At 39.3% G+C, this 26,921-nt stretch overlaps 5 protein-coding genes and 1 long non-coding RNA gene across 7 annotated transcripts; 4 read left to right on the top strand and 2 right to left on the bottom strand.

Moving 5' to 3' along the window:
- The first annotated feature begins 3,247 nt into the window (after positions 1 to 3,247).
- On the top strand, positions 3,248 to 4,556 carry LOC113697313 (umecyanin-like). The gene is made up of 2 exons (XM_027216892.2): positions 3,248 to 3,504; positions 3,932 to 4,556. Exons 1-2 carry the CDS (start codon positions 3,315 to 3,317, stop codon positions 4,279 to 4,281), a joined length of 540 nt encoding a protein of 179 aa, XP_027072693.1. The 5' UTR covers positions 3,248 to 3,314; the 3' UTR covers positions 4,282 to 4,556.
- Positions 4,557 to 7,514: 2,958 nt separating this feature from the next.
- LOC113695405 (uncharacterized) lies at positions 7,515 to 9,898 on the top strand. The gene is made up of 4 exons (XM_027214492.2): positions 7,515 to 7,818; positions 7,949 to 8,311; positions 8,536 to 8,901; positions 9,355 to 9,898. The coding sequence occupies exons 1-4, from the start codon at positions 7,626 to 7,628 to the stop codon at positions 9,714 to 9,716; spliced, it is 1,284 nt and encodes a 427-aa protein (XP_027070293.1). The 5' UTR covers positions 7,515 to 7,625; the 3' UTR covers positions 9,717 to 9,898.
- Positions 9,899 to 13,217: 3,319 nt separating this feature from the next.
- LOC113694867 (blue copper protein) lies at positions 13,218 to 14,822 on the top strand. The gene is made up of 3 exons (XM_027213765.2): positions 13,218 to 13,522; positions 13,662 to 14,039; positions 14,205 to 14,822. The coding sequence occupies exons 1-3, from the start codon at positions 13,339 to 13,341 to the stop codon at positions 14,669 to 14,671; spliced, it is 1,029 nt and encodes a 342-aa protein (XP_027069566.1). The 5' UTR covers positions 13,218 to 13,338; the 3' UTR covers positions 14,672 to 14,822.
- Positions 14,823 to 17,085: 2,263 nt separating this feature from the next.
- Positions 17,086 to 18,138, top strand: LOC113697409 (mavicyanin-like). The gene is made up of 2 exons (XM_027217012.2): positions 17,086 to 17,502; positions 17,643 to 18,138. Exons 1-2 carry the CDS (start codon positions 17,322 to 17,324, stop codon positions 17,918 to 17,920), a joined length of 459 nt encoding a protein of 152 aa, XP_027072813.1. The 5' UTR covers positions 17,086 to 17,321; the 3' UTR covers positions 17,921 to 18,138.
- A 2,351-nt stretch (positions 18,139 to 20,489) lies between these two features.
- LOC113697517 (uncharacterized) lies at positions 20,490 to 22,772 on the bottom strand. Of its 2 annotated transcripts, none has more exons than XM_027217173.2 (4): positions 22,149 to 22,772; positions 21,908 to 22,058; positions 21,665 to 21,779; positions 20,490 to 21,434 (listed from the first exon to the last, which is right to left on the bottom strand). In XM_027217173.2, exons 2-4 carry the CDS (start codon positions 21,929 to 21,931, stop codon positions 20,494 to 20,496), a joined length of 1,080 nt encoding a protein of 359 aa, XP_027072974.1. In that variant the 5' UTR covers positions 21,932 to 22,058; positions 22,149 to 22,772; the 3' UTR covers positions 20,490 to 20,493. The 2 variants fall into 2 exon arrangements, with proteins under 2 accessions (XP_027072974.1, XP_027072973.1); XM_027217172.2 differs by having other exon boundaries at positions 21,908 to 22,022; positions 22,124 to 22,769.
- Positions 22,773 to 24,648: 1,876 nt separating this feature from the next.
- Positions 24,649 to 26,566, bottom strand: LOC140009419 (uncharacterized). The gene is made up of 2 exons (XR_011816827.1): positions 26,012 to 26,566; positions 24,649 to 25,699 (listed from the first exon to the last, which is right to left on the bottom strand). It is a non-coding gene; the product is annotated as an uncharacterized lncRNA (long non-coding RNA).
- Positions 26,567 to 26,921: the final 355 nt, after the last annotated feature.

Genomic DNA, 26,921 nt, shown 5'->3' with positions numbered 1-26,921 from the left:
TAATCGTTCAGCAACAGCTCAACAATTCAATAGCCAATCCCTAGCTACCACTGACGCACTATTACCACTCCACGTGGAATCTATCCTTTCGAGACCCCCTATATCCTCTTCCTCCTCCCACACACTTCCAAGGAAAATTCAGCCTACTCGTCACACGTCCTTTTCTTTTTGTGTTTCCTCTCTCTCTCTCTCTCTCTCTCTATAATCTATTATAGTATTTGATTTCCCCGGTTGAAACGGAAGGGTTCTTGTTGAACGCTTGAGCAGGATCCCACGATTAGCAAAAGCTTAGAAAGCTTCAGGCAGGGGTCGACTTGAGAACACATAAGTAGCCCCTCTAGCTAGAGGAAAATATGGCTGCAAGTACCACCTTTGCAGCAGTTCCACTTTTGGTAATTCTAGCCGCTGCTATTCTAGGAAACACCGATGCGGCAACTCATGTGGTCGGGGACAGCTTGGGCTGGGCAATCCCCTCCAGTTCTTCGGTCTATCCCAACTGGGCTTCTCAACATACCTTCAAAGTTGGTGATATCTTAGGTACGTACGAGATATTTATGTACCCTGCCCCTACATCTTTGTCACAGGGCACGCTGAACCCTGAATAGATTTGTTTAGCAGCTTTTCTTGATTTCGTTTTTGTTGGACTTAGAATGGATCGATGCTGCTATGAAACTAGTAATATAAAATTCTTGCATAATTGGCATCAGATTTTTTTTTTTGTGTTCAGTTTGATGATACAGGTTAGGATTTCGAGTGTCTTGATAAATGAGTAGTGAAACTTTGTAAATTGTTGCAGTTTTTAACTTCGCAACTGGGGCTCACGATGTGGCCGTAGTTCCAAAGGCAAGTTATGACGGATGCACCTCAAGCAATCCCATCTCACTACAAACTGTTGGTCCGGCAAGAATCAATCTAACCTCCCCAGGGCAGGCATATTTCATTTGCACCTTCGCCCAGCACTGTTCCTTGGGACAAAAATTGACCGTCTCCGTTTCAGGAGGTGGTGCAGCTCCAGCTCCAGCTCCTAAAGCCACCCCTCCACCAGCATCATCGCCACCATCAACACCTCCATCAGCATCCACACCTCCACCCTCATCCACACCTCCGCCAGCATCAACACCGTCAACTACACCTGCACCACCGACTTCGGCACCAGCACCAGCAAAAACACCAGCAGCAGCAACACCAGCCCCAGCACCAAAAACACCAGCGGGTCCAGCACCTACTCCAGCATCAGTGCCAGCACCATCTCCAGCATCAGTGCCGTCATCCTCACCAGCTCCTGGTCCCGGAGGAGCTTCTACACCTTCAAGTGCTCCTGGTCCCGGAGGAGCTTCTGGTCCCGGAGGAGCTCCTACACCCACCTCGCCCGGTGGGGCACCTGGTGGGGGTTCGAGCTCTCCTCCGCCAAGTTCTGCCCCTGTCACGGCCACAGCTACAGCTACTTTATTAGTCATGCTTTTGTCATTTGTCATTGGTGTTACGTGTTAGGTTTCTGGGGATATTTTTGGTGTACACTGTCATCCTTTTAGTGGTTGATACATATGTTCGGTGTGACTTGATTTTGATATTTTTTTTTGGGTGTGATTATATTGATTGACGGATTATAGATTTATGGAGATAAATAAAAGCTGCCCTATTTCAGCTGGATTTCTTGATGGATTCTGTGTACGAATTTTAATTTGATAATGTGGCAATTCTTGAGTAGAAATGCGAAGAACCATGGTACAATGGCCATGCCTCTCTTACAATTTCTTCCCTGATTGACGGATTGCTTTGAAGTTAATCTTCTTTTGATTTGATGTGATCTGAACCTTTTTTATTAATAGGATAAATTACACTTCCTTCATTGTTGTTTAGAACTTTTTCATATAACTCTTCTACAGTTTCAAAAGTTATATAGTATAAATTTAAGTCACAAAATGATGGAACCTGCCATTCCTAACGGAGCTGATTAAAATATCTCGATGTCAAAATAAAAATTATTTGTTAACCATAAAGGGATCATTTGAAGATTTTAAAAATCATAAGAAAGTTATTTAGAAAAGCATTAAACTATTTGAGGGTAATGTACAATCTACCCTTATTTAATATGTTGAATCAAAATATCGAACGGTGCCGACAAAACTTTGGTTGTCTTTACCAAGAGCACCAAGAAAATACAGAGTCAGTCAACTAGTTACCCAAGTGTCAGGCCAATGAGTTCAATAATACTGAGCAAATTAACTAATACCTGTTGGTAACCCCAAATTTCAATCCTTACCTTCCACCGTACTTGCAACTTAATTGTAACTGCCACCTTCGTGCGACTTCCTCTTATAGGGTTTTCCGTCGATTATACTCTCCCTTTCCCTAGACTAGGCTATTATACTCTCCCTTTCCCTAGACTAGGTTAGAGTAGGTTATACAACTGTTATTGTTGTGACAAAAAAAAAAAAAAAAAAACTAACATCATGTTTGTATGTGTGGGATATAATTCTCATAATCAGTGGTAAAAACATGGGATTTTTTTTTTCTTTATTTCGATGTTTGGTTGAAAAGATTGGTTAAAATGATAAAAATATTGATTGCTTAGAGATGTGATCCGACAACATGCTTGAAAACAGCAGACTTTCCATATTAAATTATGGTCGGTATCTCCGGAAGTAATGAATCAATCTGCAACGTTTATTAGTAAAAGATTTTGGTTGGTGCTAATTGAAATAGTCGTGGAATTCACTGGGCCTTCGTCATACAATACAAGCAACATAAAACCTGGGAGATACATTCTCGATGCCACCGAGTTGCCTTCCCATCATGTTTTCAGTTCAACCCCAGATCAATTTTTTAAGACCCTGGCTACATACATTATTGTTTGTCTATGCCCTAATAAAAAGTGATTCATTCAAGGTAAAGGGCAATAATATCACACAGACAACCGATCAATACTACTCGTTATCTTCACTAACTGCAGATAATAGTAGAGCATCATTGAATTGTTACAAATCTTTGAATTGTTCCAGCGATTACTTAAATGGATGCCCTCCCCATGAGTTGACATCTGCCGATTGCTGATCCAATTGCTTACTCCTCATTTCGCAACAAACGTAGGCCAACCAAAGTGAATTATACTATTGCATTACGTATCCATATTATGGAGGCATTTGTCAATTGACGATGAAATGGCCCTCCCTACCAACTCCCCATGACTACGAGGCTTCTTTATCCTTGGCTTTCGTCCTATATAAAGAGCAGGCACCAATGAGTAGTTTTACAGTCCTCAAATTTCAACATAAAGAAGTAGGGTGGCCGGAGGACGCAGGGAGAAGCAAAGGATGGCCGGAGCAAAGGATTCGTTGGTGGTAATGGAAATCATGGTGGTGGCAGCTGCTGCGCTAGTAGTTCACACCTTAGCAGCCACCACGTACCACGTAGGGGACACCTTCGGCTGGCAAGTCCCCTCTGGTGGGTATAACTATTCCAACTGGGCTGCCCAACACACTTTCGTTGCTGGGGATAGTCTGGGTAAGTTTTTTTGGCCCATCTGAACTCCTTGGCCCGGTAGAAGTAAGATTGAGTGTTTGTATATTTGTATATTCCGGAGTCCGGATAGCTGCTTAAAAAATTGGAAGCAAACCTAACAGTCAAGGAAGAGTTCGATCCAATTAGATTCGTTTACAAAAACTATTCGTGAATTATTTCTTGTGCTTGTTCCAGTCAACTTAAATTTTGGTTCCTAGACCTAGTGGAAGGCTGGCTGGAACTTAAGCTGTAGCATGTAGCAGCGTAAATTGGTAGCTTTTTGTTATTTCAACCATTTTCGAACTTGATGAAGTCAATGATAACAACCAGTAATTGAAAAAGATTTGGATCTTTTTTCTTTTCTTTTTTTTTTTTTTAAATATTGGGGGTAATAATAATCTGCTGTTCCGATATGCTACATGGGTTGCAGTGTTCGACTTCACGACCGGAGCACACACCGCAGCCCAAGTTGTACAGAACGCTTACGACAATTGCAACACAGCCAATACCATAAGCAATCAAGTAAATGGTCCGGCCACCTTCACCCTGGCCGCTGGGACATCTTATTACATATGCACCCTCCACTGTTCTCAGGGGCAAAAGCTAGTAGTCAGCGTTGGATCTTCTGCTGGAACACCCTCCGGCAGCCCCGCACCTCGGTCGTCCCCCGGTAGTGGTACTTTCTCGCCTCCACCGCCACCAAGCTCTGCTACCCCAACTCGGGCCGTTGCTGCTGCTTCTTTGATATTTCTGTCCGTTTTCGCGGCTTTCTTTTGCTAGTATTCACGTACCATTAGCACGTCTAATAAGTAATGATACGATTGATTACGTTTGCTTGTATATGTATCTAGTTCTAATCTTATCAGAGTATATGTCCCGTCGCTGTACACAGCTCGCACTACTCTTTGTGGACGCCACTGCCAGGAGTAGTTGTAGTGGTGCCGGTAAACTATGACATCGGAGTCCCTGTACTTATTCGATGAATGATTGCTGCGCAGTTTTATTTTATCTCAATGTTTCTCTCAATAAATCCTTCATAAATACCTTCTTTCTTATCTGAACTATTAAATATTTTTCTTATTTCTGCATAAGGGAACTAGACACAGCGGAGAAATCAGAAAAGTTGGATCTTTCATTTGAAAGCCAAGTCAAGTAAGTTACACACCAGTCAAACAATACTAATACGGAGCTACTATCGTCCACGTAGTGATCTTTTATTTTGAGTACTAGTAGAAGATACGGTATTCCCGTTCCCAAAACGAACAAACAATAGCTCCTAATTACTAGATGGCTGAAGGATTAGTCCGGCCATATCCTTCGAATGAATTGGTTAAGGTTGGTCTGGTGGTTTTTTTTTTTTTTTTATAACGTAAACTTCTCGGTGTCCGGTGACTGCATTCGACTCGATTAATCTGAAGTTGAACATTGTCAAATCTCTTTCAAAAAGTTCAAGTCTTTAATACTCATATTTATTATTTGATAAGCAATTATTACACTAATTTTATCGTGATCATAAGCAACTTCACGTGATGCATTAGTGGTATATACTATATATTTTTTTTTTAAATTGGAGAAGAAAGTATCATCATTATCCTTTTGGAGTTTGTAGATTTTTGGATTATTGGAACTATCCAAATCTAATAGTAGTCTTGGACAGCTTCTTTTTAAAGTTATTATTGATTTTGATACATAAAAAAAGGATCAACTAAAAAACTGAATCACATTCAAAATCGCAACTAGGGTTAGCATTTATAGTTTTGTGGTTTTACTCTCAAAATATAAAAAAAAAGGCATAAGGAGAGAAAATTATAAATCCCATTCTTTGTGTATACATACATGACAAGGGAGTTTTATTAAAATAGTAAGATTAATATTATCATTTTAGATGAGTATAGGAGACAGGTGTAATTTTCAAAATCTCGAGAGAGTTCAGTGAAATTGTTTTTGAAGAGTAAAAATTCCAATAGCAATTTTGACTATCCTTGCTTTTCGGTTGGAAAAAAATGTGTTAAGGAACATAAGTCAAAAGAGAATATGAACACCTCAGAACAGCTTTTTTAGTTGTAGAATAATCATAATAAGTTAAACTTTCATCGTCTAATAACAAGCCGTAAATAAGCTACCTAGCTACGTACGTAGGTTTGAGTATGACATTTAACTAGAGACCTTCTCTCCCAGGCTGGGCTTTTACCCATTCGAACAGTAGAAACTATACCAAAATAACTCACCTGTAGTTGAATAGTTTATTGTAAATTTGTAACCGACTTGAAAAAAATATATCATGAAAACGTCATAGATGGCATGACAAAGCTTACTCAGCTCGCTAACAACTCTTCCACTTCCGGGTCGTGGTTGACAAGGTAAAAACTATGGTGGAGTCTATAGACTATACGCGTGTGCCTGTCCCAGAAATTCCCATATTTTTGCCCACTTCTTTAGACTTTTCAGATGAAAACCGGTGATTTTATATCATACCCAGATGCGTCCTTTTTTGACAATTGGCTAACTTAATAAGAGTATTACCTTAGAAAATGGATATGTGTTTACTAATCACCCCGATAGAGATTGCAGGAGATGAAACGTAGCCCTTAGGCGACTTCTCAAACTATATATCTTTATCGTATCAGTTATTTCTGGCCAACTTCGTTTAATTTGAAGCAGTAAAGGACTCATCACAAAACTCTAGAACTTGATGCATGGTCGGAGACTTAAAGAGTGCCAAGACATGTAGGATGTGCAATGGAAGAGCAACTGTACCTTCTTTATGAAAAATTTGGGGAGGCGTTTATTCGTCATGAATGAATGTATGCTAGAAAATTTTATATTTCTCCCAACGCGAGTAATCAACTGTTGCCTTGAGTCTTTGCCGGAAGATGAAAGAAATCATATTGATCTAGACGTCAAGAAACACATAGGGGGATTCAGAAGAGGCTGGCCAAGGATTTTCTTGAACCACAATCCATTAAACTTTTCGTTGATGATCTAGAAAAATAAATAAACGCGAGGAATTTGACTTATTTTACGACACCATTTTCAATTTCGTCACAAAACGTGCTAAGCTTTTCTTCCACCAAATGTGGAAATGTAAGCCATCTTTTTGTGACCCAAAAAAAAAAGAAGAAGAAGAAGATTCATTTCGGAATGCTTTGATTGGTGACACGCGGGGTCATTGCGAACCTTCCATGTAGTCGTTCAATCAAAACCCTCTAGAGTCGAGGGAATGAAGGTCGTCAGAATGAGTGGGATGTTGCATGGTTAGTCATTCAATAATTTCGGGGAGTTTTCAGTTCATGTCTAGAAGTTTGGTCAGCTTCAAAGTAGTTGGACACAGTTTTCCCTAATTAATGTTATAACTGAGCTGAGGTTCATCATTCTGCGCTGCCAAATTTGGCCTGATTGATTAAAACCAAAAGAAAAAGAAAGCCTGGTATGTGAACCGATACAGTCGTGATTTTGATTTCAATGACTCAGTCTCTCGCTGCTTGTCAGATAATTAAAATTTCCTTCCTTATTACGCCAATTGATCAAAAAGTCTCTAGGCAGTTCAAATGTCAGAAAACAAAAGCCAACAATCGTGACCCAGTACCCCTCCAAGTCCAGAATGTAGACCCCTCGGCAGCACAAAAAATGTCAGCATAATATCATTACTTATAAATCAACTTTCTCTGGTAGAGTTGGCCACCAAATGAATTATGGGATGTGAGTTCTAAGAGTTTAAATTTTACCTTCTATTAATATGTATGTGATTTTTTCTAAATTCATACGGGTGCATCTCCGGTCAGATGATGGTTCAGTCCTCGTCGGTTCTCTCAAATCAGTTGAACCACCCTTAGAATAGGTTATAATAGGAATAGAAGTAAGTTAGGATAGATATGCCGTTACGCAATAAAATCATTACTTATAAATTGGTTTCGGAGAAGTTACATATGTTTCATCAGCGCAGAGAAAGAGAATTAATTAGAGAAACTTCTAAAGTCTGCGGTTTCCTTTTCTTTACTTATTGGAAGTCAAGCAGAGCATCTCTATAAATACAGAGCTGAAATATCTCACATTTCAATGTCACAGTCGCGCCCTTAGTTATAATCACATTTCCAAGTCACTTGTATTGAACCAAAACCAAAACCATGAGGAATAACAGGTTGGCATTATCCGCTATAACGGTTGCTATGATAGCATTAGCATCTTCTCTATACACCATCGACGCCCAAAGAGTTCATGTTGTTGGAGATAGGTTAGGATGGATAGTACCTCCAGGAGGTTCCATTGCTTATTCCACCTGGGCTGGCTTGCAAGTCTTCTCCGTGGGAGACATTCTTCGTATGTATTAATCAACAGAACTGCTTTTTGCTTTTGATCATTTTCAAGCTTTTCTCTTTTGTGATTAGTTATGTTATGGACATGCATGGCGTGGTTTTAATAATTGGTAATGAATTAATTAAATCTGCAGTGTTCAATTTCACGACTGGGCAACAAGACGTTGCTAGAGTTACAAAGGAAGCATTTGATGCCTGCAATTCGACCAACCCCATATCGATTCAGACAACAGGTCCAGCAAATTATACTCTTAGCTCGGCCGGAGAGTACTATTTCATAAGCACCCAAGACGAGCACTGTTTCTTCGGGCAAAAGTTGGCCATCAGTGTAAATCAAGCATCTTCCGGGCCAAGTGCTAGTCCTGCCCCTGCTGCTTCCAGAACACCAGTCACCTATATCGTTGGAGATGATCTGGGGTGGATTGTCCCTCCTGGTGGTAAAATTGCTTACGAGACTTGGGCTTACGACAAGATTTTCGCCGTGGGAGACACTCTAGGTATAGAACATTCATTGTCGTTCTTCTCTTTCTGTGTCTGAATGCAAAAACTGAAACCCATGACTTCCCTTCTTAGGCATACGCCGAGATGTCAATTAAGTTGAAAAATCTAACTGAATTGAGATATCGGTTATCTAGTGCATCTGAATTTTAGCTTGAGATTTGTGCATGATCATCGATCACGCCGAAGTTTGATGGGTTTGTCAAAACGATTTTTTATGCAGTGTTCAATTTTACTACTGGAGAACAAGACGTTGCTAGAGTGACCAAGGAAGCTTTTGACACATGCAATTCAACAAACCCTCTATCACTTCAGACAACAGGTCCGGCAAGTTACACTCTTAACTCCACCGGAGAATACTACTTCATAAGCACCTTGGACAGTCACTGTTTCTTAGGGCAAAAGTTGGCCATCATTGTGACCAGTGGATCTCCTGGACCGCCAAGCTCTAGTCCTGTCCCTCCGTCCCCAAGAGCGCCGGTCACCTACATTGTCGGAGATCTCCTTGGGTGGCTTGTCCCTCCAGGTGGTCCAATTGCTTATGAGACTTGGGCGTATGACAAGACGTTCGCCGTGGGAGACATTCTAGGTACGCAACTTTTTTTGTCCTGAATGGTTGTTTCACTTGTAAAACACCATTTAATCAAATTTAGCAAGTTATCTTGAGTTGCATGGTCTAGCTCTTCTAAATAATCAATTCATATTCATTAAGCTATCCAAGTCACACCTTTTTTTTTTTTTAATCCACAGTCAACACTAGGGGACACACAACCTCAATCACGTTCTAGAAGGAATGAATTTTTCAAAAACAAGGAATTTACTTAGGAATAAGACTACTGAAGCAAATCCAGCTTAGCAAACATAGTCAAATGAATTTAATTCTAGAACATCACGTAGTGCATTATAGTCATTGGTCTATTAATTTATGCAAATAAAATGTAGCAGTAATATCAGTCACGCAATAATCGGCAAAATTTGAAGGGGAAAAAAAAACTTGATTCTCTCCTTACCAACGAAAACTTGATTCTTGCCCTTTATACAGTATTCAACTTTGCCAACGCAACGCAAGATGTGGCTGAGGTGACCAAGTCAGCTTATAGCGGCTGTGACACCAGTAGTCCTCTCAGAGTCATAAGCACCAGTCCGGCGAGGATCATATTAACTTCCGCCGGCGAACATTTCTACACGTCCACATACTTCACGCATTGTAGCCTGGGACAAAAGCTAGCCATTAACGTCACCGACTTTGGCTCCCCCAGCATAGCCCAACCTCCATCAAATGCACTTTCTCCTGCTGGAGGACCCAATGGGGCTCCCGTTCCCTTCAACTCAGCCCCCCGTCATGCCGCCTTGAGCTTCTTCGCCTCCTTAGCTATTGCTTTCGCATCCCTCTTCGTCTTTTAGAACCTATATATGTTGGATTCTCATTTTACCCATTAATTTCTCTTTGCCTCGATATTGATCTTGATCTGTGTATTTAGCATTTTTATTCTTTTTTTTTTTTTTTTAATACACGGATTGGTGAGGTATCATTATTCATTAGACGATACAGTTTGTTTATCGACAATAAATATGTTTCTTGTTGATTCCTTGTACCTGGATTAAACTTCGAAATTGCGGTGAACTCCATGAACATATCAAACTAATAAACACCATGCAACAAAATCTGTTCTCTTCCTCTTTTTTTTTTATTTGTGTTTTATTGCTCAAGCATTGGTAACTTGGTGAGGAGAGATTCTTCTCCGGCACACGTACGTTTATGTTGTGCTAAATGCTGCAGGCGGAGCCAAACAACAAAGTCTTCCAAACAATTCAAGCATATCGCTGTTAAATGAACCCGAATTAAACAATTCAAATCCATAGAACGAAAAACTTTGACGCAGAAAGTAGAGGTTTTCATGAGTAACAGTACTGGGAGTAATGCTCAAACATCAATGTACAAGTGCACGATAATGCCGTAATTTGGACTGACTAAACTAATGAAAGTCGTTTCGTGAAAGAAAGGAAAAATAAAATAAAGGGCATTGCAGTATTGACTTATCATTGTGTTTCTTGTTCAATTGTTACTATTAAACTTTTTCTTGTGCTATTTGGTCCCCAATCTGGCACATTTGTGGAAGGGTGCTAATTTCTTGATTAATGAGACAACCAAAAAAACAAAAAAAAAATCATGGTTAGGGTTGAATTTTTCTTTTTTGTTTGTTTTTGGACGCGACTTACTTGTGGCCGCATAGGCACATGACTTCATTGGTCAAGAACTTGGACACATATATCTGGCACAATTACCAAATTTTTTTTTATTAAATCTTGAAAATATCAAGTGTTATGGACGGACCTATGGTTGATTTGAAAAGAAGTTAACCTATACTATGAAAAAGTTTCCACTTTGTAACTATAGAATGTCAGATGCACTATCAAAAATCAAAGCAACTATGGGCAATGCCCTATTGTACTGCCAAAGTCCAATTTGCACCAGTAAGCAGAACTCTCCTCCATCCAGCTACTACATCTCTCATAAGGCCTGAAGTGTGTCTCCCTTGAAATAGAGCCAAGTTTCTGACTCGCCATATCTGATACACAATGCATGAAAGCAGTAACTGTTTCAGACAACTAGCAAAGAAATTGGTGGTCCAACGAGTAAATAACCGCTCAAGTTCAACAGACCAGGGGAATAGATGCTAGTTGCTACATGGGCAGGCTCAGTGAATAAATGCTATGACCCAAAGGTGGAAGAAGCCACGGCAGTCAGATTAGCGCTAATAAATGCTAAAGATGAACAATGGCAGAAGATTGAAATCCAATCTGATTGCAACGCGGTAATAGACAAAATCAATGAGGGATCGATGCTCAGGAGACAACTCTGCATTGGAACAATTTTGGAAGATTTTCAGCAGATTGAGGAAGGGTTTTAGTCAATGTTGCTTCTCATTTACTAGACTAGAAGAGAAGGCAACTTTGTCAGTCATTTAATAGCAAAATTTGCCCGTAATGAACTCTGTAATGAACTTATTTGCAAGGTTGACTTCCCCCAACTGGCTCATGCAAGCAGCCAGGGACGACATTAGAGCAGTTGCTCACAACTTGTAATTATTGTGCTATTAATGCTTCCTGTGTTTTTTTTTAGAAAAAAAGAAAAAAAAAAAAGAGACCAGGGAAATACTCCCCGATAGACAGCACAAAAGGACTGAAACTTATGTCAAATTGCAGCAGTAAAAGATTAATACATATAGGAGCAGCGAACGTGTTTGGTTGTTTACAAACACCTTTGTATACTCTTTTTCTTGCTAATCAATGGAAATTTCATACTGCCCAAAAAAAAGAAAGAAAGAAAGAAAAGATTTTATGTTGAATTTTCATACGTAAAACGCGAATTGTCACATGCATGTGAGCATTATGCACGGTACATTATAATGTAGAAACGTTTGTGTTCATCTTACGTGTTTCTGCATTAGAATACAAGTCAATTAGGTATTCATCTCCACTTAAGAAGTTCTTTCCACATGGAAGAAAATGAATTATATTTAACGGAATGGTAAACAATGATACTCTACATGTGAAAATCTCTAAATCAAAGCATCTGCTATTTATTTTGTTATATCAAATTTTAACTTATAAATTGTACAATGATTAGAAATGAACTTAACAAAAATATAATACACTATGATATATATATATATATATATATATATATATATAATCCTGATTAATCCTCTCATATATGGTTTGGCGATCAAATTTTTAACACTTTGTAACACCCCTTTATCTAATATGTTCGGATCTTATTTGATTTGTAGTTCTCTAAGAAAAAAATTTTCGTAAACACATTTTTTAATCATTTTGTCATTTCACACACATCAATTTAATACAAGCCTTTTTTTTTTTTTTTTTTTTACAAAAATTGTAAAAAAAAATAGCAATCCAATTTGCGGCATTCTCATTGGGTGTTCAAACTTGCTTGAAACCATTAATAGTGCCCCATAAAGAAAACGACGAAAGATAGATAGTTAGCTATTCTACCGTGCGACTGGGTAAGTGCAGAAGACTTTGACTCCAGAATTTCCCAAAGTTGAACCTGTCGTAATTATTAAAATATATTAAGACGATTGCAGTCATTCCAATCAATTACTGCATCAGGATTATGTATTTCTAGAATTTCCCCGAGTAGGAATTAAAGACCGAGGCCACCTTCACAAGATGGGAGAAAGTATGTAGTAGTAGTTTAATTTTCAAAATTCCTCCAACTTTGTTTTCAAAATTCTTACCTTGACTCTGTTAATTAAAAAAAAAAACGTAGAAGAAAAGAAAAACGTCCCACTTTCATTCACTCCAATCCAGATAAAAGGAGAAACAAAAATAATTTCATTATTTGAGATCAGGCGAGTAACATTTTATTAATAAGAAAGCAAAGATTAATCAAAACTAAGATTCAAAGACAATGACCGAGTAAGAGAGGATCGAAAAAGTCTCAAGAAAGTTGGTAAGCATTTCACCAGTTCCCACTGTTCAGGCGGCCACAAACTAAACGAGCGATCTTTCTAGGACACGACTTGTTATTTATTTTCATATGATATGATTCCCGCGAGAAGAAGATAAAAAAACTCCTTAGATGCGAAATAGTCATTACTCATTAGTCCCAAAACACGGCCACCACTACCCGTTGGACCAGTTTGGCCCCCAATCTAATTAAAGAATGACTTGGCTTTTTATTAAAAAAACACTAAGAGTCAATCTCAACTACGTCCATTAGTTGGCTGTGTTCTTTCTTTCTAGATTGGTTCGAAATTTCGCGTGCCTAAATTCTCTAGGGTGGGGGATGTGATTTTCCAGTTTGTGAGGCTACGACACGGCTTCTTGGAGGTACGACCTGGTGCAAGAGTCCCTATAAATACCGGAGGAACAAATTGTCCACCTCCACAAACTTTGAGGCTCTCTTCACATAAAGCAAGAGAGAGTACCAAATCGGATTTGGAAGTGAATTCAAGTAGGGGCGATCTGAAGTTCAAGAACACAGCAAAGGGCAGGCAAAATGGCAGGCAAGTTTAATATCATACTGCTCGTTGTTGCAGTTCTAGCTGCTGCATTACAGTGCTCAGTAGCACAAAGAACACATGTAGTCGGTGATTCATTGGGTTGGACATTCCCACCTGGCGGCGCCGTCGCCTACACCACCTGGGCTGCCAGCCAGACTTTCACCGTCGGAGATGTTCTCGGTAAGCACCATCTCCTCCGACCACAACCATTTCTTTTTCTCTTACTAAACACAAACAACGTGACTAATTTATAATCATAGTGTTGCACTGCATTTAATACGCATCTCATGCTTGTGTTGGATATTAATTAATTGTGCAGTGTTCAACTTCACAACGGGATCACATGATGTAGCCCAGGTGAGTAGGACATCTTTTGATGGATGCAACACCGCCAGTCCCATCTCCCTCGTCAGAAACGGCCCAGCAAACGTCACCTTAAACACTACCGGGGAACACTACTACATTTGCACCTTCTCAGGCCACTGTAACGCGGGAATGAAGCTGGCTATCAATGTTTCTGCCGCTCCTTCCACCTCTCCACCACCTCAATCCCCTGTTCCTGCACCCTCCCCCAGCTCTACAAACCCAAAAACTTACGTCGTTGGAGATAGCTTGGGCTGGACTGTCCCTCCTGCTGGCTCCATTGCCTACCGAACTTGGGCAGCCGGCAAGACTTTCATGGTTGGCGACATTCTAGGTAAAGCAAATCCATTCCAATCTTATCAGAACCAAATAAAAACTACTTGTATAATAACACGAATGACTTGAAAGCGTTGATTTTTGTTCCTTATCTTAGAACATATGCCAAATTTTATTGGTTACTGACATGCATATATTTCACAATATTGCATTAATAATGCAGTGTTCAACTTTACAACTGGAGCTCATGATGTTGCTGTGGTGACATCAAAGGCAGCCTATGATTCCTGCAACACCTCTGCCACCGGACCCACAATGAAAACCGGTCCAGCCAGAATTACCCTGACCCCAGGTCAACATTTCTACATATGCACCATCCCTCCTCACTGCTCACTCGGCCAAAAGCTAGCCATCAACGTCACCGGAACTGCTGCCACTCCATCGCCAACTCCATCCGGCCCTGCCTCTGCTCCTGCTCCTTCATCGACCAGCGCAACTCCTCCTTCCAGCTCTTCCACCCCACCACCCTCTGGCTCTCCTAACACGTCACCTTCTGGCTCTACCACTCCATCTCCGTCTGGTTCTCCAGGTGGTGTCTCAGCTCCTCCTCCACCAAACTCTGCTCCATCTTTTGCAGTAGCAGCGTTGCCATTCACTTTCTTGTCGATTGCCTTGGCTTTCTTGTATTAGATTTAGCTAGCGACCATTGACGACTTTTATTGTTTGCGATTATTTTATTTTTGTTACCATTTTGGCATTACTGCTATTGTTATTCAGATTGAACCATTTTGTATACCAATAAAAATAGAATAATTACACTGAATTCCATAGTTTTCAGTCATCCGTTCGGTATTATTCCGTTAGATTGATTGTGATATTTCAATTTTTCAGCCATTGATTTGATTGATAAATTGTGTAATTGAGAGAAAAGGTGCGTGCATTTGACTATTTGTCTAGCTTGTGCCAAAATTTCCAAATGCAAGGGGAAAAACAGACCACCTTGACCACCCACCCGCATCATCTGACTATTAAGCCAATAACCCATTTGGATTGGAAGAAAAACAAGAGATTTGGAGGCAGACTAAAAAACTCTTTCGTTTGCAACTCCAATGAAGGTAGAAAAGAGTGGAAACGTGAGTTTTTTTGGATATTCAACAGTCCATATCCTTAATTAATAACCCACTTTACTCACAAACCTTTACAAGAAAATCATGGTGACAAATTATATTCTACCTGGTTCCAGTACTTCTTTAGCATTTAGCAGTTTTAAAAAGAAAAAAAAAATGGTATATGGTCTCTTAATTTAGATTTCACCCTTAATTTTGTTTTTCTCCCTAACCAAATTGGCCTAAATGCTTTGGCACATAAGTTATTAGAAAAAAAAAAGATGTTTTCTTTAAATATGACTTGTAAAGTGTGTGGAAGATGAAGACAGCGCTTGGATCATCAGGAGACTATCCTCATCACTTCTAGAAGATTAATCTTTTCTTTCAATTTGCTCTCTTTTCTCGTTTTGATGGCTGGAAAAATTGTACCTCCGCCACTGTACTGCATGCAGCTTTGATCTGTTTTAACGAATTTCTCATGACGCAGTCCCAAGAGTACTACTGTTGCATTTTCTTTTCTTGTTTTCACAGATTTATGTCGAATTTAAAAAGAAGAACAGTCAACGTGGCAAATCTTTCGATATATGATACTTTTGCGACGTAAAATATATTCAAGTTGGAAGTTTTGGCTTAGGAAAAAATAAATAAAAGTCTGATGTTCTGAATGTTTCAGATAAAGAAAGTCTGACACAGACTTGGGAAAAGAAAGAGGGACTTCACAACCAATTAATCTTTCCTTCAAAAAAAAAAAAATCAATTGATTTTTCACAACCAACTTTATTTTTGCTTCAAATCAGCTCGTCATCACATATTGCAGGATCTAAGAGATATAATCACAGTTTTTTCTTAGACTTTAACTCTCAGAGATATTTTGCGATTGCGCTTGCGTTTAAAGAATATCGTAGGCTTCAGTTTCGGGGAAACGCGGTAAAGCAATGGGGAGGTTCTTCTCTTTTCCTGCTGTACCTGCTTCCTTTGGAAGGTTCCCTCAAACGCCATAACTTTTCATTGAAGATGAGGAGTGGACACATTCAAGATGTTGAAATGTGAATTTGCTAAAATGCAGAGTAGGTCAATATTGCTAGGCTAACTCTGTCAAGGACTTGCAAAAGCACAAAATAAAAAATATAAAAAACTCAGTGATCCCTGATTCACAAGTATATGCTACGTTACAGAGTATATAAACGCAGAGTTTTATGTAGAACATAAATGAAAGGACGAAGTTTACTGTCACTACAATGTTGGAATTCGGCCATGTTTGTACTGTAGTTTTCTAAAGAAAAATTTTTACGTCTTTTTTAAATACATTTTTCAATTACCTTTTTATTTCATATATATCAAATCGCTATAGTAGTTTTTTTTTTTTTTTTCCAAAAACTCCTAAAAATAGCAATCCACACGGTCTAAAGGTATTTTTTGAATTGTAATTTTCTAAGAAAAAATTTTTACGTTTTCCCTGAACATATTTTTCAATCATATTAATTTTTAACTTATGTATATCAAATCTCTATAGCGTATTTTTTAAAAAACAGAAACTCCAAAAAAATAGCAATCCTAGATTGTTTACCGAGACCAGGTTGTTAAAAGTTGGACTTTAAGGATCTCATATAATTGACATAGGAAAATGCCCAGTGCCCGAGATGCCTTTCTTTGGTATTTGGTCTTTTGGTTTGGCAGAAAATCAGTGGAAGAAAGAAGCCTAGCAGCTTATAATACGTACAGAAGTTCTTTATGATTAATGCGTACAGATTACAGATTACAGAAGTTCTTTTTAGCTCATGAAACTAATGCACGTATGGTATCTATACGCGTTTTTCCGCACACAATTGTTGATTCCATGATCCCATCTATAGTCTCCCAGTCTTGTGTAGTTGATGCAAGCTCTGTTAATTAAATACTACCAAGAATGGGTAAAAGAAAAGCCACAGGAGGATGACCCCTGTCAGCCTCAAACCCTCTAGAATTCCGGGACCAGACGTTTTGTTTGAAAGATATGAAATTCTTGTCCTAATTGAAAGCTTCAAAATCTAACACTAATGTTTGGTCTTTGAAAGGCACAATCAATTAAGCATCCACTTTCTCCAACTCCATTAATTTTCTATAAGAACCAAACGTTACTTGCGTCTTGCCTCGACGAATCATCTCTTTAGCTACTGGTAGAACTTTACAGGAGAAGAAAAAGCAACGCAAGCACTGGCGGGCGACCTGCTGAACATATAATCTATAGAAATTCAATGGCCAGTCAGAAGATGGTACTATTCGGTTACTTGATGGTTGCAGCAGCACTGCTTATTGGAGCAACTGCAGATACACATACAGTTGGAAACAGTCTCGGTTGGACTGTCCCTCCTGCTGGTTCTGTTGCATACAAAACCTGGGCTGGCACCAGAGACTTTGCCGCTGGCGATACCGTAGGTAAGTAACAAAAAAGCATGCATGAATACTCGTAACATGTTATCCTGTACTGATCAGAAGAGGGTTGATAAGATGATCGTGCTAAGCTTACCATTCTAGCTCCGTTGATCAGCTCAGTAGTGTTTTTTCTGCTTTATCAGTTTTCCAGTGGAGTAACACTCACACCGTAGCCCAAGTGAACCAGAGTGGCTATGACGCCTGCAGCGCAACAAATGCAATTGGTGAGATTCACACAAGCAGCCCTTATAACTTCACCATTGCTTCAACGGATCCTTACTACTTCATCTGCTCCATTGACAACCACTGCAAGTTGGGAATGAAGGTCAAAATCCAGGCTGGGGCTGCATCCTCTCTAAACGCTAGCGCCTTTTTCACTATTCTCGTGGCCCTGGCCACCTACTTCTCAAGTCTCGTGTGAAATAAAATCTGCGTGTGCTCAAAGAAGATCTTGGGCTAGCCTGCTACCTTTGCCCTGCTGTTCTTTTTGTTGGCTTAATTTGTTGCATTAAGAGTTTCATGAGAGACTTGAATTGATTATATTTTATTAGCCCAATGGAGTAATTGCTTAAGCACGATTTTTTGCAGTCAGTGTAAAAGATAGCACGGCAATAAATATGAATTGGTTTTTAGCGTAAATACACTTCGACAAGCCCAGGTGCCTGACTGATGTTAGAAGATTCTATTCGCTTTTTACGCTGTATATTCGGGGGAAAAGTTGCATGCCTTGATTCTTTCCAGATTTGCTTCTCTGTTAATACTCTGGGGTCAGCATGTTGGGCCTCTGCGCAAACTCGTCCATTGCATTTACACAGCGATGAGGTCTGGTACATGCACTCATTATAATCAACAGGTCTTCCTTGAATTTGTCCAATGCTTGATAAAGAAAGCTAGTGATGGAATTTCCAGTCATGAATCTGATTTCCAGTTTAACAAAAGAACTTTATTCTTCTGTCTCAGTTCTAACAAAAATTAAATCAACTAATAAGGAGAATCTTCAAATTTCATATTTAGATACAGTTGTCCATTTTGTGATAAAAGAAATAAGGATAATATCATACTACATGAAATGGTAATATTGGTTTTGTATCTTTCACGTGCTTCGTATATGAAATGATAATATTTCGTCCCTCACATAATGACTTTGTAACTTTTACGTCCCTCACGTATAAAATGATGATTTTTTGTCTCTCACAAATGAAAAACGGATGATTTTAATCTCTTGACTCATATCTAATTATATGTTTGCCGGGAAAAAAATTCACGTCAAACTCATGCTTCACAAACTTTAGGGAAAAATTGAAAGATCGCATAGAAAAAGGGAAAGACGTTCCTCATATTTCTACGTTTCTTTTTTCTTCGTTCTATTTTCCTAGCCAAGATTGTGGTAATAGGCATGGCTGCCTTCAGCCGCAGTGTTGGAGGCGTCGCGATCGGCCACCACCACTTTTAGTTACAAAATTATACTAAAATTCAACCCCCCGTGTAGTTTTTCACATAGAATCTATTTCGATATTTTTCAAAAAAAAAAAATTAACAAAAGGGGGTTCAAAGAGAAAAATTAGTGGCAGTAGAATGTGCCATAGCTAATATAAAAAAAAAAAAATACTCCAGTAATTTTTCTATCAACTGCATGAGTTTAGAAAAAGAATGCTAAATTAATATCGAAATTAGATTTTATCCGCCAGTTTTTTTTATAATAATAATAATTTTCACCCTCATTCATTTATTTTTGGTAAAAACTAATATATATTTTCCATTTGTGATAAATAAAAAATCATTATTTCATATGTGAAGGATGTAAAAGATATATAAAACTAATATGTAAGGGATAAAAAAAAAAATTATCATTTCATACGTGTGATGATGATGATAGACGTAAAACATACAAAGCCAACATGTGAGCGAGCGATCGACGACTACATTTATAATTTCGCTAAATACCGCATCCGGCAAAATTTTGGAATCATACAGCCGCACCAATAAAGGGAAAAAAAAAATGCAGCACCAGCAGCAAATAATCTACGAGCCCAAACTAGTTGCAGGGTTGCTCCTTTTCAAGAGGCCCCTGAAAGGCACGTTGCACCCTCAGCAGAGGGTCCCTCCATGATTTTATCGAAGGACCCAAAAGCGGAGCAATGCGTACCATGAATAAAAAGGCAACGCACCTCGGCCCCGGATCCGGACGGGAGGACCCAGCTGCTAATGCCATTCTCCTTTCCCTCCATTGCAGTAATAGAAAGAAATGGAAGGAGGAACGACGCAAGAAGATGAGAACTTCCATGCATACATGATTGATGATACAACAACAGTTAAATCCGTTATCGAGCACCATCTATGATCTAACGATAAAATCTTTCTTTTCTTTATTATTATTATTTTATTTCTAAATCTCAGACATGCGAGGAGGAGTCAGCGTTGGATTGGATGCCCACAAGGGACACAGCTCTGCCTTTGTTGTCCCCTGTCAACAAAGCCCCCCCAGTTGTTAAAAAACACATCCAACTGTCCATGCAATAACTGACAGTCATATCAAATGCTCTTCTTGGCGTCTCCTTTAACCTTTTACTACTATAGTTGCCCAGGCGGCGGCATCTGTAAGGATCTAGGTCGCATCGCATGAACCATATGTTGGATCCCCAGTAAAAATTTGTTGTTATACACTGCAATAATCTGTAAAAAGGTATTTCACAGGTTCTCATTATTGTCTTTTTAGAAGGGTCGGTCTTCAATTCTCCTCATTTGAGTCGCAGTTAGTTGCACTACCTCTCATTCCTCTCTCTTCTTTTTCTTTTTCCCTCTTTAATCAACTGCTGAACAAGAACAAAAAAGGAACGAGTAAAGACATTGAATTTTAGCATAAGCGGCAACTTTGCTATCCTCCAACAGCAGTAAAATTTGCAAGAAGCTGCAATGTCAAATAAATACTCTTCCCCCCGAAAAGAAAAGTAAATTACTACTAAAACAAAAAAAGGAAAAAAAGGCGGTGGTGGTCTATGAAGTCTGCTTTTTCATTTGATCAGCAAAGTGGTGAGGAGTTGGCTTTAATTGCCATAGTATTTGCCTATTGTCCGCACTGCTACCAAAAGGCAGCTTGCGCTTTCTAAGAAATGTTTCGACATTCTCACGACCTTCACCCTCCACATTGTACCTACCAAGACAGAAGCTGGAGGGATCATTAGTGGTCTCTAGAGAAAAGAGGGAAAAATCCTTCTCTCTAGATGATGATGATGATACAACCTTCACCTCACCCATTTCGCTAGGATTGGCTGGATCTATTTTATCATTAACAAGAGTTGTTCCCTTTCCCCTGCACAACATTGAGTTGGAGAAAGGTCCCAGCCTCAAGGACAAGTCGCACTCTACCTCAGGTTCCTCCGTCATTTTCTCCCCAGCATCTGCTTGCTTCGGCGCAATTGAATTTGCTTCATTAGCCAACAGCGTCCTGATGCAACCTATTTCGGCGGGCTTCTCAACAGATGCAAAAATTGGTCTACCAACAATTATATCTTTCGACACGTGCGGCTTTTGGGAGCCCAACCTAGAGATATCAGGCTGGAAGCTGGTGCCATAATACAAGGGATAGACCGAACCTACGTTGAATGAAGCCTTGCCATCCTTCCAGGCAATCTGACTATCGGTTGGAAAATTTAAATTCTTGGATGATGAAGTAGAAGGGCTGTTAACATTTGGCACTAAATGCCTGTTAGACTCTGAAACCAAAGGCTCCAAACTCCCGGTGGATCTCTCGAGGTTCGACTGATTACCCGAGTAGGGAGGTAGTAGACTACGATTTTGTACATCAGTATTTCCACCTGAAACTTTTGAGGCTGCGTAACCGCCTTCTTGAGTCCTGGGGCTCAGGTAAGTTCTAGGATTATTGTGCCGTTGACTTCGGGATGCTCTTTCCGGCACACAACCCAGATTAAGAGCAGCTGGAGTGTCGAATTCCATTTGAAACAGAGATATATGTGTATACAAATATCAAAATCTCTTCCATTAGCCCAAAATAAGGAGACTTTAAGTAATTAACAAGTATTCAGCTGAAGCAAGTAAGCTGCAGTATTAACATTACATTACTAGCAATAAATTGAATAGCAAATTCTCATAAGCATTTCAGAACCGAGACCCTGCAACAGAGTAACTACTATAGACAAAAGGGTACCTTCAACACAGGGAGGCAAAAGCTCTCCAGTCTCCGTACTCTCATCTCTCCGAATTATTGTATCAATAGCATCATTAACCCGATCCCACACTGTTTCAAGATCCATATACTGAGCCTAAACCACAAAAAGCAACATAAGAGAAATAGTAGTAAATGACTGGGAAGAAAGGGGGAAAAGAAAGAAAAAAAAAAAACACAGCATTCAAGGATCCCGTTAAACTATGAAAGAGAAGAGAAACCAACCTCAGAATCAGCTTTGGAATACATGATTTCCTCAGCCTTCAAGACCACAATAGGCAATTTAGCTTGCCATTCCTTATTCTTCTTGGTTACAGCGCCGTGTCTTTCATAGACGAGCCTGATCAAACAAGTGGTGGCCAATCAGAAACTGAAGCTACAAAAGCACAGAAGAAACACTAAAATAAGCACACACAAAAAAAAAAAGGAAAGACACAGTACTTGAAAATCCGTTGGATGATTGAACCTCTGATGGGTTGATGCCTATCACTATGCCAAGCTCTCCTCACGCACTCATAAGGCCTTGGCCCTGGCCTAGGCATCTTTACTTCTTCTCACTTCACCGAGCCTTCCCCCCTCTTTGTTTTTTGAGGATATATCATCTCAACGACCGCAAACCCATCGACTAAATAGACAAAATGGACAAATCTGCTTTAGGTAGAAAGCAATTACTCTACTTCATTGGGGGGCCTGAAGTGACAACTGAGGGGGGTCTGGGGGCGGGGGAAGCGATTCTCACTTCTCACTAGTGCAGTTGCGCTGCTGCTGCTGCTGCTGCTCACAATGCTTTGGACTGCCCCCCACCCCAAGTTGTGTACTTTTTGCTTCTCTAGATTGAGGAGGGGGGGACTGGGATGGAGGTTAAGGATGCTTTATCTATTTTCCCCTTTTCCTTTTTGCAAAACTGTGCAGTTGGGGGAAAAAAAAAGTACAATAATGTAGTGGAGGGTTTACACTAGTTGATAGCAATGGCTATGGGGAAGCGGGAAGAAAGGGTGGGGTTGGTGATAATGAGTTGTGCCCTGTCCCCCTCACAAGTCACAAATTGCAAAAACCCCACCCTCTAAATTTGCTCGTACAAATGCTTTTCCTGGGTAAAGTTTGGGGTCGCAGCATGGCATGTGGGAGGGAGGGAGGGAGGCCGGGCAGGTTTGTTTTTTCTGGTGCCACGTTACAGGTTATGATATATGGGCGTCTTTATTTCTGATTTTGCCACAATTGAATCACAAAATGTTAAAAGTAGTTAGTGCGGTTTGGGATTCAATTCAAAGTTTATGATACAATGATCAAAAGTTAGCTTTTATTGTTGAAAGCAATGAGAAGATTATTTTGAGAGCACCCCAATTTCAAGTTCTTGTACTAAAGGTGGTGTTTTTGAAGTTCTTTTTTTTTTCGACACAAGAGTGTCCGGACTTTCGACCAGACTAATCTCCTGCGGTTCGGGAGAGGGCGTTCCAACCCACTCCGAGCACGTTGGTGTTTTTGAAGTCGAAAGCTCTATTTTTTGACTTTAGAGAATGATGCTAATAAGGAAGCATTTAAAGTACATTTTTAGTAAAAATACTGCACTAAAAAAAAAAGAAGTTACGAACTCCCAATCCAACTCATTGCGTAGTTGATACTTTTAACTTATAGTTTGTGCATGACATCTAATTAGCCAAAAAGAAAAGAAGGTGTTTGTGTTGGTGGGGTGGGGGAACAAAAGTTCAAAGCAATTTCTGAGACTCCAAACAATACACTTGGTTTGACCACAATATTTATTATGAATATCACTTAGATGGTACTTTTCATTAGAATGTTCCGATTTCATAGGTAGTTTATCATCGGATGTCCTCGTCCAACCTCTATCTATGTTAGCTGCCTTCTACTACTTGTCACCAAAAAAAAAAAAGGGTGAAAAGAGTGGAAACTACCAGTACATTTGAATACTGTACCGTATGCTTTAAAAACAGCAATGGAATCAGAGAGAGCTGGTTGAACTTTGAAATAAGAGCACGCCTTCACCTACGGTTCTTTAAAGTTTGGCGTCTCTGAAGCCCTCAATTTAGTGACTCAACTAAATTCTCTACATAAAGGATTGGCGCAACTCTACCTAATTTTCTTTGGGTGTCTATAGATCCTTTTGATCCTCATACCATCAATTTATTTATTTATATATTAAAAGAAGATAGATACATATATCCTGATGTCTACAGGGGTGGACAGAAGAAAGACGCGAAAATTGTAATTCAGGATCGTACTGAAAAAAAAAATTTATTTTTTTGGTGGGAAGTTCGTACTCAGGTTATAACCTCTGTTTTCAAACTCGGACCGGATCGGCCGGTCGAACCGGTCGAACCGGGAACCGGCCAGGTAGCCGGTCCGAGTCACATTTAAAAACCGGAAATTTCAAAACCCGGTCAAAAACCGGATTTGACCGGAAAAAACCCGGTTTTTCCGGTTCAACAGTAATTTTTTTAAAAAAAAATTCAAATTTTTTAATATTATGTTTTGACCCCCTAAATTGTTAAAACTTATTGATATACCTCAAATATTTGATACTTTATAAATATTGTCCTAAAATTTGATGTTATTTTTCAATTAAAATCATAATTTTAATTCTAAACTTGTTAATATTTATTAAATAATATAAATTGCTACTTGATTGTTCTAATTTCTTTGTATTTTCTTATTAAATATATTTGAAACATCAAATATATATGGATATACCTTTATTAATATCAATATATTATTAGATATTATATATATAATATTTTAATTTTTAAATAATTTTTATTTATGACGTCATCCGATTCGACCCCTATCGACCCCCGGTCGAACCCATTGACCCCTGACCCCTGACCTCGGCCGAGTCGCTATCCGGTCCGGTTCTGAAAACATAGGTTATAACAACCCTCTCTTCTTTCTATACTGCAATTGCCAGTTGCCTCGCACGTATGAGGTATCTACCATCCACTGAAAACGACTATAAAATTCAAAGTCTTCAGTCATGCCCTGCAAAGCAAGCCACCAAGTCATGCGTCAACTTTAAGATTAAGTTGGTGTACAAACTTTGAGCGTGGATAGTTCATGATATGCCCGTAAAACATTTTCCCCTTGCAAAACCCGCCGGAATACGAAGTTCAGAAACCTTGGAAGAATTTAATGGTCTGAATTGCACATGCAAGGGTCAGATGATTACACTCCATGCTTTTGAAGAGCGACAAATGATAAATCAAGAAGAGACGGTGGTGTCTTCCGCAGTTGTAGTAGGAGCTTGATTAGTGTCATCCATATCAACCCCGCCCATTCGATCAAGGACAAGCATTAAAGCCATCATGAATGCACCATCAACCGAAGGTTTAAGGCACAACAAGAAAACATCCTTTCCCAACATCACATTTGTGTCAGGATCGACTTTCCTCTTGATCTCAGCAACAAGTTCTTTCAACTCGCTACCTGCTTTCAGATTGTAGATGGCACATGATCGCTGCAGAAAAGATGTGGTACTCCAAAACTGGATCATGACCACAGACCTCTACTAATAGATCAAATTTTCCGATTATGGATGATTTGAATATGCTAAAGGCTGCCTGCTGCTCATCCTTCTTCTTCTCTCCTGAAAAATGCTTCCCACCTTTGATGAAGGCTTCGTTTCTACGCTTTAGCCCAAACATGTTTGGAAGAGAAAAGGAAAATGTGGTAGGGATTGGAATGAAATGTCAATAATGTGATTTACAAAGAAGACACTAGTGGAAACGAATGTGCTTGCATTTCATGATACATCATCATTAAATGCAGTTGCAATTAGGGCCACACTGAGAGGGGAACCGTTACTAGCCCAATGTCCGGTGGGTTGAAGGTAAAGAATTAAAGATTCGCAATGCCATTACTCAATTTTTCAGTTTGAAGGCGATTGGCCGACAACGTAGTAATCTTCATGACCCATTTACATGAAAGGGGAACTGCGGTACAAATTAACACTCCTAGTTGATACTCCAAACTCGGAAGTTCTTGGCTACGTACTGTGCACCCGTCCTAAAGGCATCAATGATCAAGGGCAATCAAATCTCGTTTGATAGGTCAAGAAAAGCATTTCAGTGAAAATTTTAAGAAAAAAAAAAAATCCACCCGGTGAAAATCCGTAAGTGGGCACGATTGGTTGGAAAATTTGTCGATGGTGGAATTAAAACTTTGGACTTATTTGGCACCTCTAAAAGTGGAAGTTTGTGACGAGGGTGGGTGGGTGGGAATTAATCAAATGATAAAATATTGAACAATAGTAACAGTAAAGCTGTCAAAATTGGAAAGTGGCGAATAATCAAATAGTAGATGTAGATGTGCACCGACCTTGCGGAGGAGGGTGACGAGAGATTTGCCGGAGGAATCCATCCATGAGAACAAGTTCATCTTTAGAGGCAGAATCTGGACCGTAGGAGTCAACTCGGAAGGTAATTTCCCCGGTGGGATTATACACAATGAACCCATCGCCGCCGCCGGGAACGAAGATGGAAGTCTTGTGAACTGTGAGATGGGTTTCTTCTTCAAAGCAAAATATCTTATCCACAATTGGACTTCTGCTGCTCATCTGTTCAGCAGCCATATAACTGCCACTTACAAAGCAAGTGTTGGTTTCTTCCGGCTTCCGGTTATAGAAACTCCAGAGGGAAAGAAATTGGATGCTGAAACTGTTACTGGTTTTTATCTTTTATGTGAAGAAGCAGATCACTACTGTTGCTAGTTTTATTATGTGAAGAATCTGCAGGTCACTGAGCAGTAAAGGAATTATAGTGCGTGCGTTTTTCTTTTCTTTTTTTCTTTTAATGAGTCCAGTCACTGTCTTGCAATTGCTGCTCTGAATACCGTGTTCGTTGGATTGATTGGGTTGAAAATGTTATAAAAATTTTAAAAATGAAATATGAGAGAAAAGTCATTTTTTAAATTTTAAGAGCACCTATGATCAATTTGGTTGGGTTCAAAATGTAACAAAAATTTGAAAAAAAGAGACAAAAGTGATATTTTTTGAATTGAAAATAAGAGAAAAAAGTGATTTTTTTTGAAAAAATTTAAGAGCTATTTTTAGAAACCTATGAAATTTATATAGTGTTTGAATCTTGAACAAATATTTATGACTTTCATATTCAAAATCATTTCACTAATTCTCAAAACTCCCGAACAATATAAGAATTTCTTCTCTTCTCTAGTAACTTAAGTTTTTTCATCTTTTTTTTTTTTCCTTAACTCCCAAACTATATGTGGA

The sequence above is a fragment of the Coffea arabica genome, chromosome 6e (assembly GCF_036785885.1).
Source record: "Coffea arabica cultivar ET-39 chromosome 6e, Coffea Arabica ET-39 HiFi, whole genome shotgun sequence".
Lineage (NCBI taxonomy): Eukaryota > Viridiplantae > Streptophyta > Magnoliopsida > Gentianales > Rubiaceae > Coffea > Coffea arabica.
This window is presented reverse-complemented; position numbering and strand designations above follow the sequence as displayed.

Excerpts from the sequence above, each read along its gene's own strand:
- LOC113695405 (XM_027214492.2), top strand. The coding sequence starts at position 7,626 with ATGAGGAATAACAGGTTGGCATTATCCGCTATAACGGTTGCTATGATA. Across the intron at positions 7,819-7,948 it reads CTCCGTGGGAGACATTCTTC|TGTTCAATTTCACGACTGGG; the intron begins GTATGTATTAAT and ends TTAAATCTGCAG. Across the intron at positions 8,902-9,354 it reads CGCCGTGGGAGACATTCTAG|TATTCAACTTTGCCAACGCA; the intron begins GTACGCAACTTT and ends CCCTTTATACAG.
- LOC113694867 (XM_027213765.2), top strand. The coding sequence starts at position 13,339 with ATGGCAGGCAAGTTTAATATCATACTGCTCGTTGTTGCAGTTCTAGCT. Across the intron at positions 13,523-13,661 it reads CACCGTCGGAGATGTTCTCG|TGTTCAACTTCACAACGGGA; the intron begins GTAAGCACCATC and ends TTAATTGTGCAG. Across the intron at positions 14,040-14,204 it reads CATGGTTGGCGACATTCTAG|TGTTCAACTTTACAACTGGA; the intron begins GTAAAGCAAATC and ends TTAATAATGCAG.
- LOC113697313 (XM_027216892.2), top strand. The coding sequence starts at position 3,315 with ATGGCCGGAGCAAAGGATTCGTTGGTGGTAATGGAAATCATGGTGGTG. Across the intron at positions 3,505-3,931 it reads CGTTGCTGGGGATAGTCTGG|TGTTCGACTTCACGACCGGA; the intron begins GTAAGTTTTTTT and ends CATGGGTTGCAG.
- LOC113697517 (XM_027217172.2), bottom strand. The coding sequence starts at position 22,224 with ATGCCTAGGCCAGGGCCAAGGCCTTATGAGTGCGTGAGGAGAGCTTGG. Across the intron at positions 21,780-21,907 it reads ATTCCAAAGCTGATTCTGAG|GCTCAGTATATGGATCTTGA; the intron begins GTTGGTTTCTCT and ends TTTGTGGTTTAG. Across the intron at positions 21,435-21,664 it reads TTTGCCTCCCTGTGTTGAAG|CTGCTCTTAATCTGGGTTGT; the intron begins GTACCCTTTTGT and ends TCGACACTCCAG.
- LOC113697409 (XM_027217012.2), top strand. The coding sequence starts at position 17,322 with ATGGCCAGTCAGAAGATGGTACTATTCGGTTACTTGATGGTTGCAGCA. Across the intron at positions 17,503-17,642 it reads TGCCGCTGGCGATACCGTAG|TTTTCCAGTGGAGTAACACT; the intron begins GTAAGTAACAAA and ends CTGCTTTATCAG.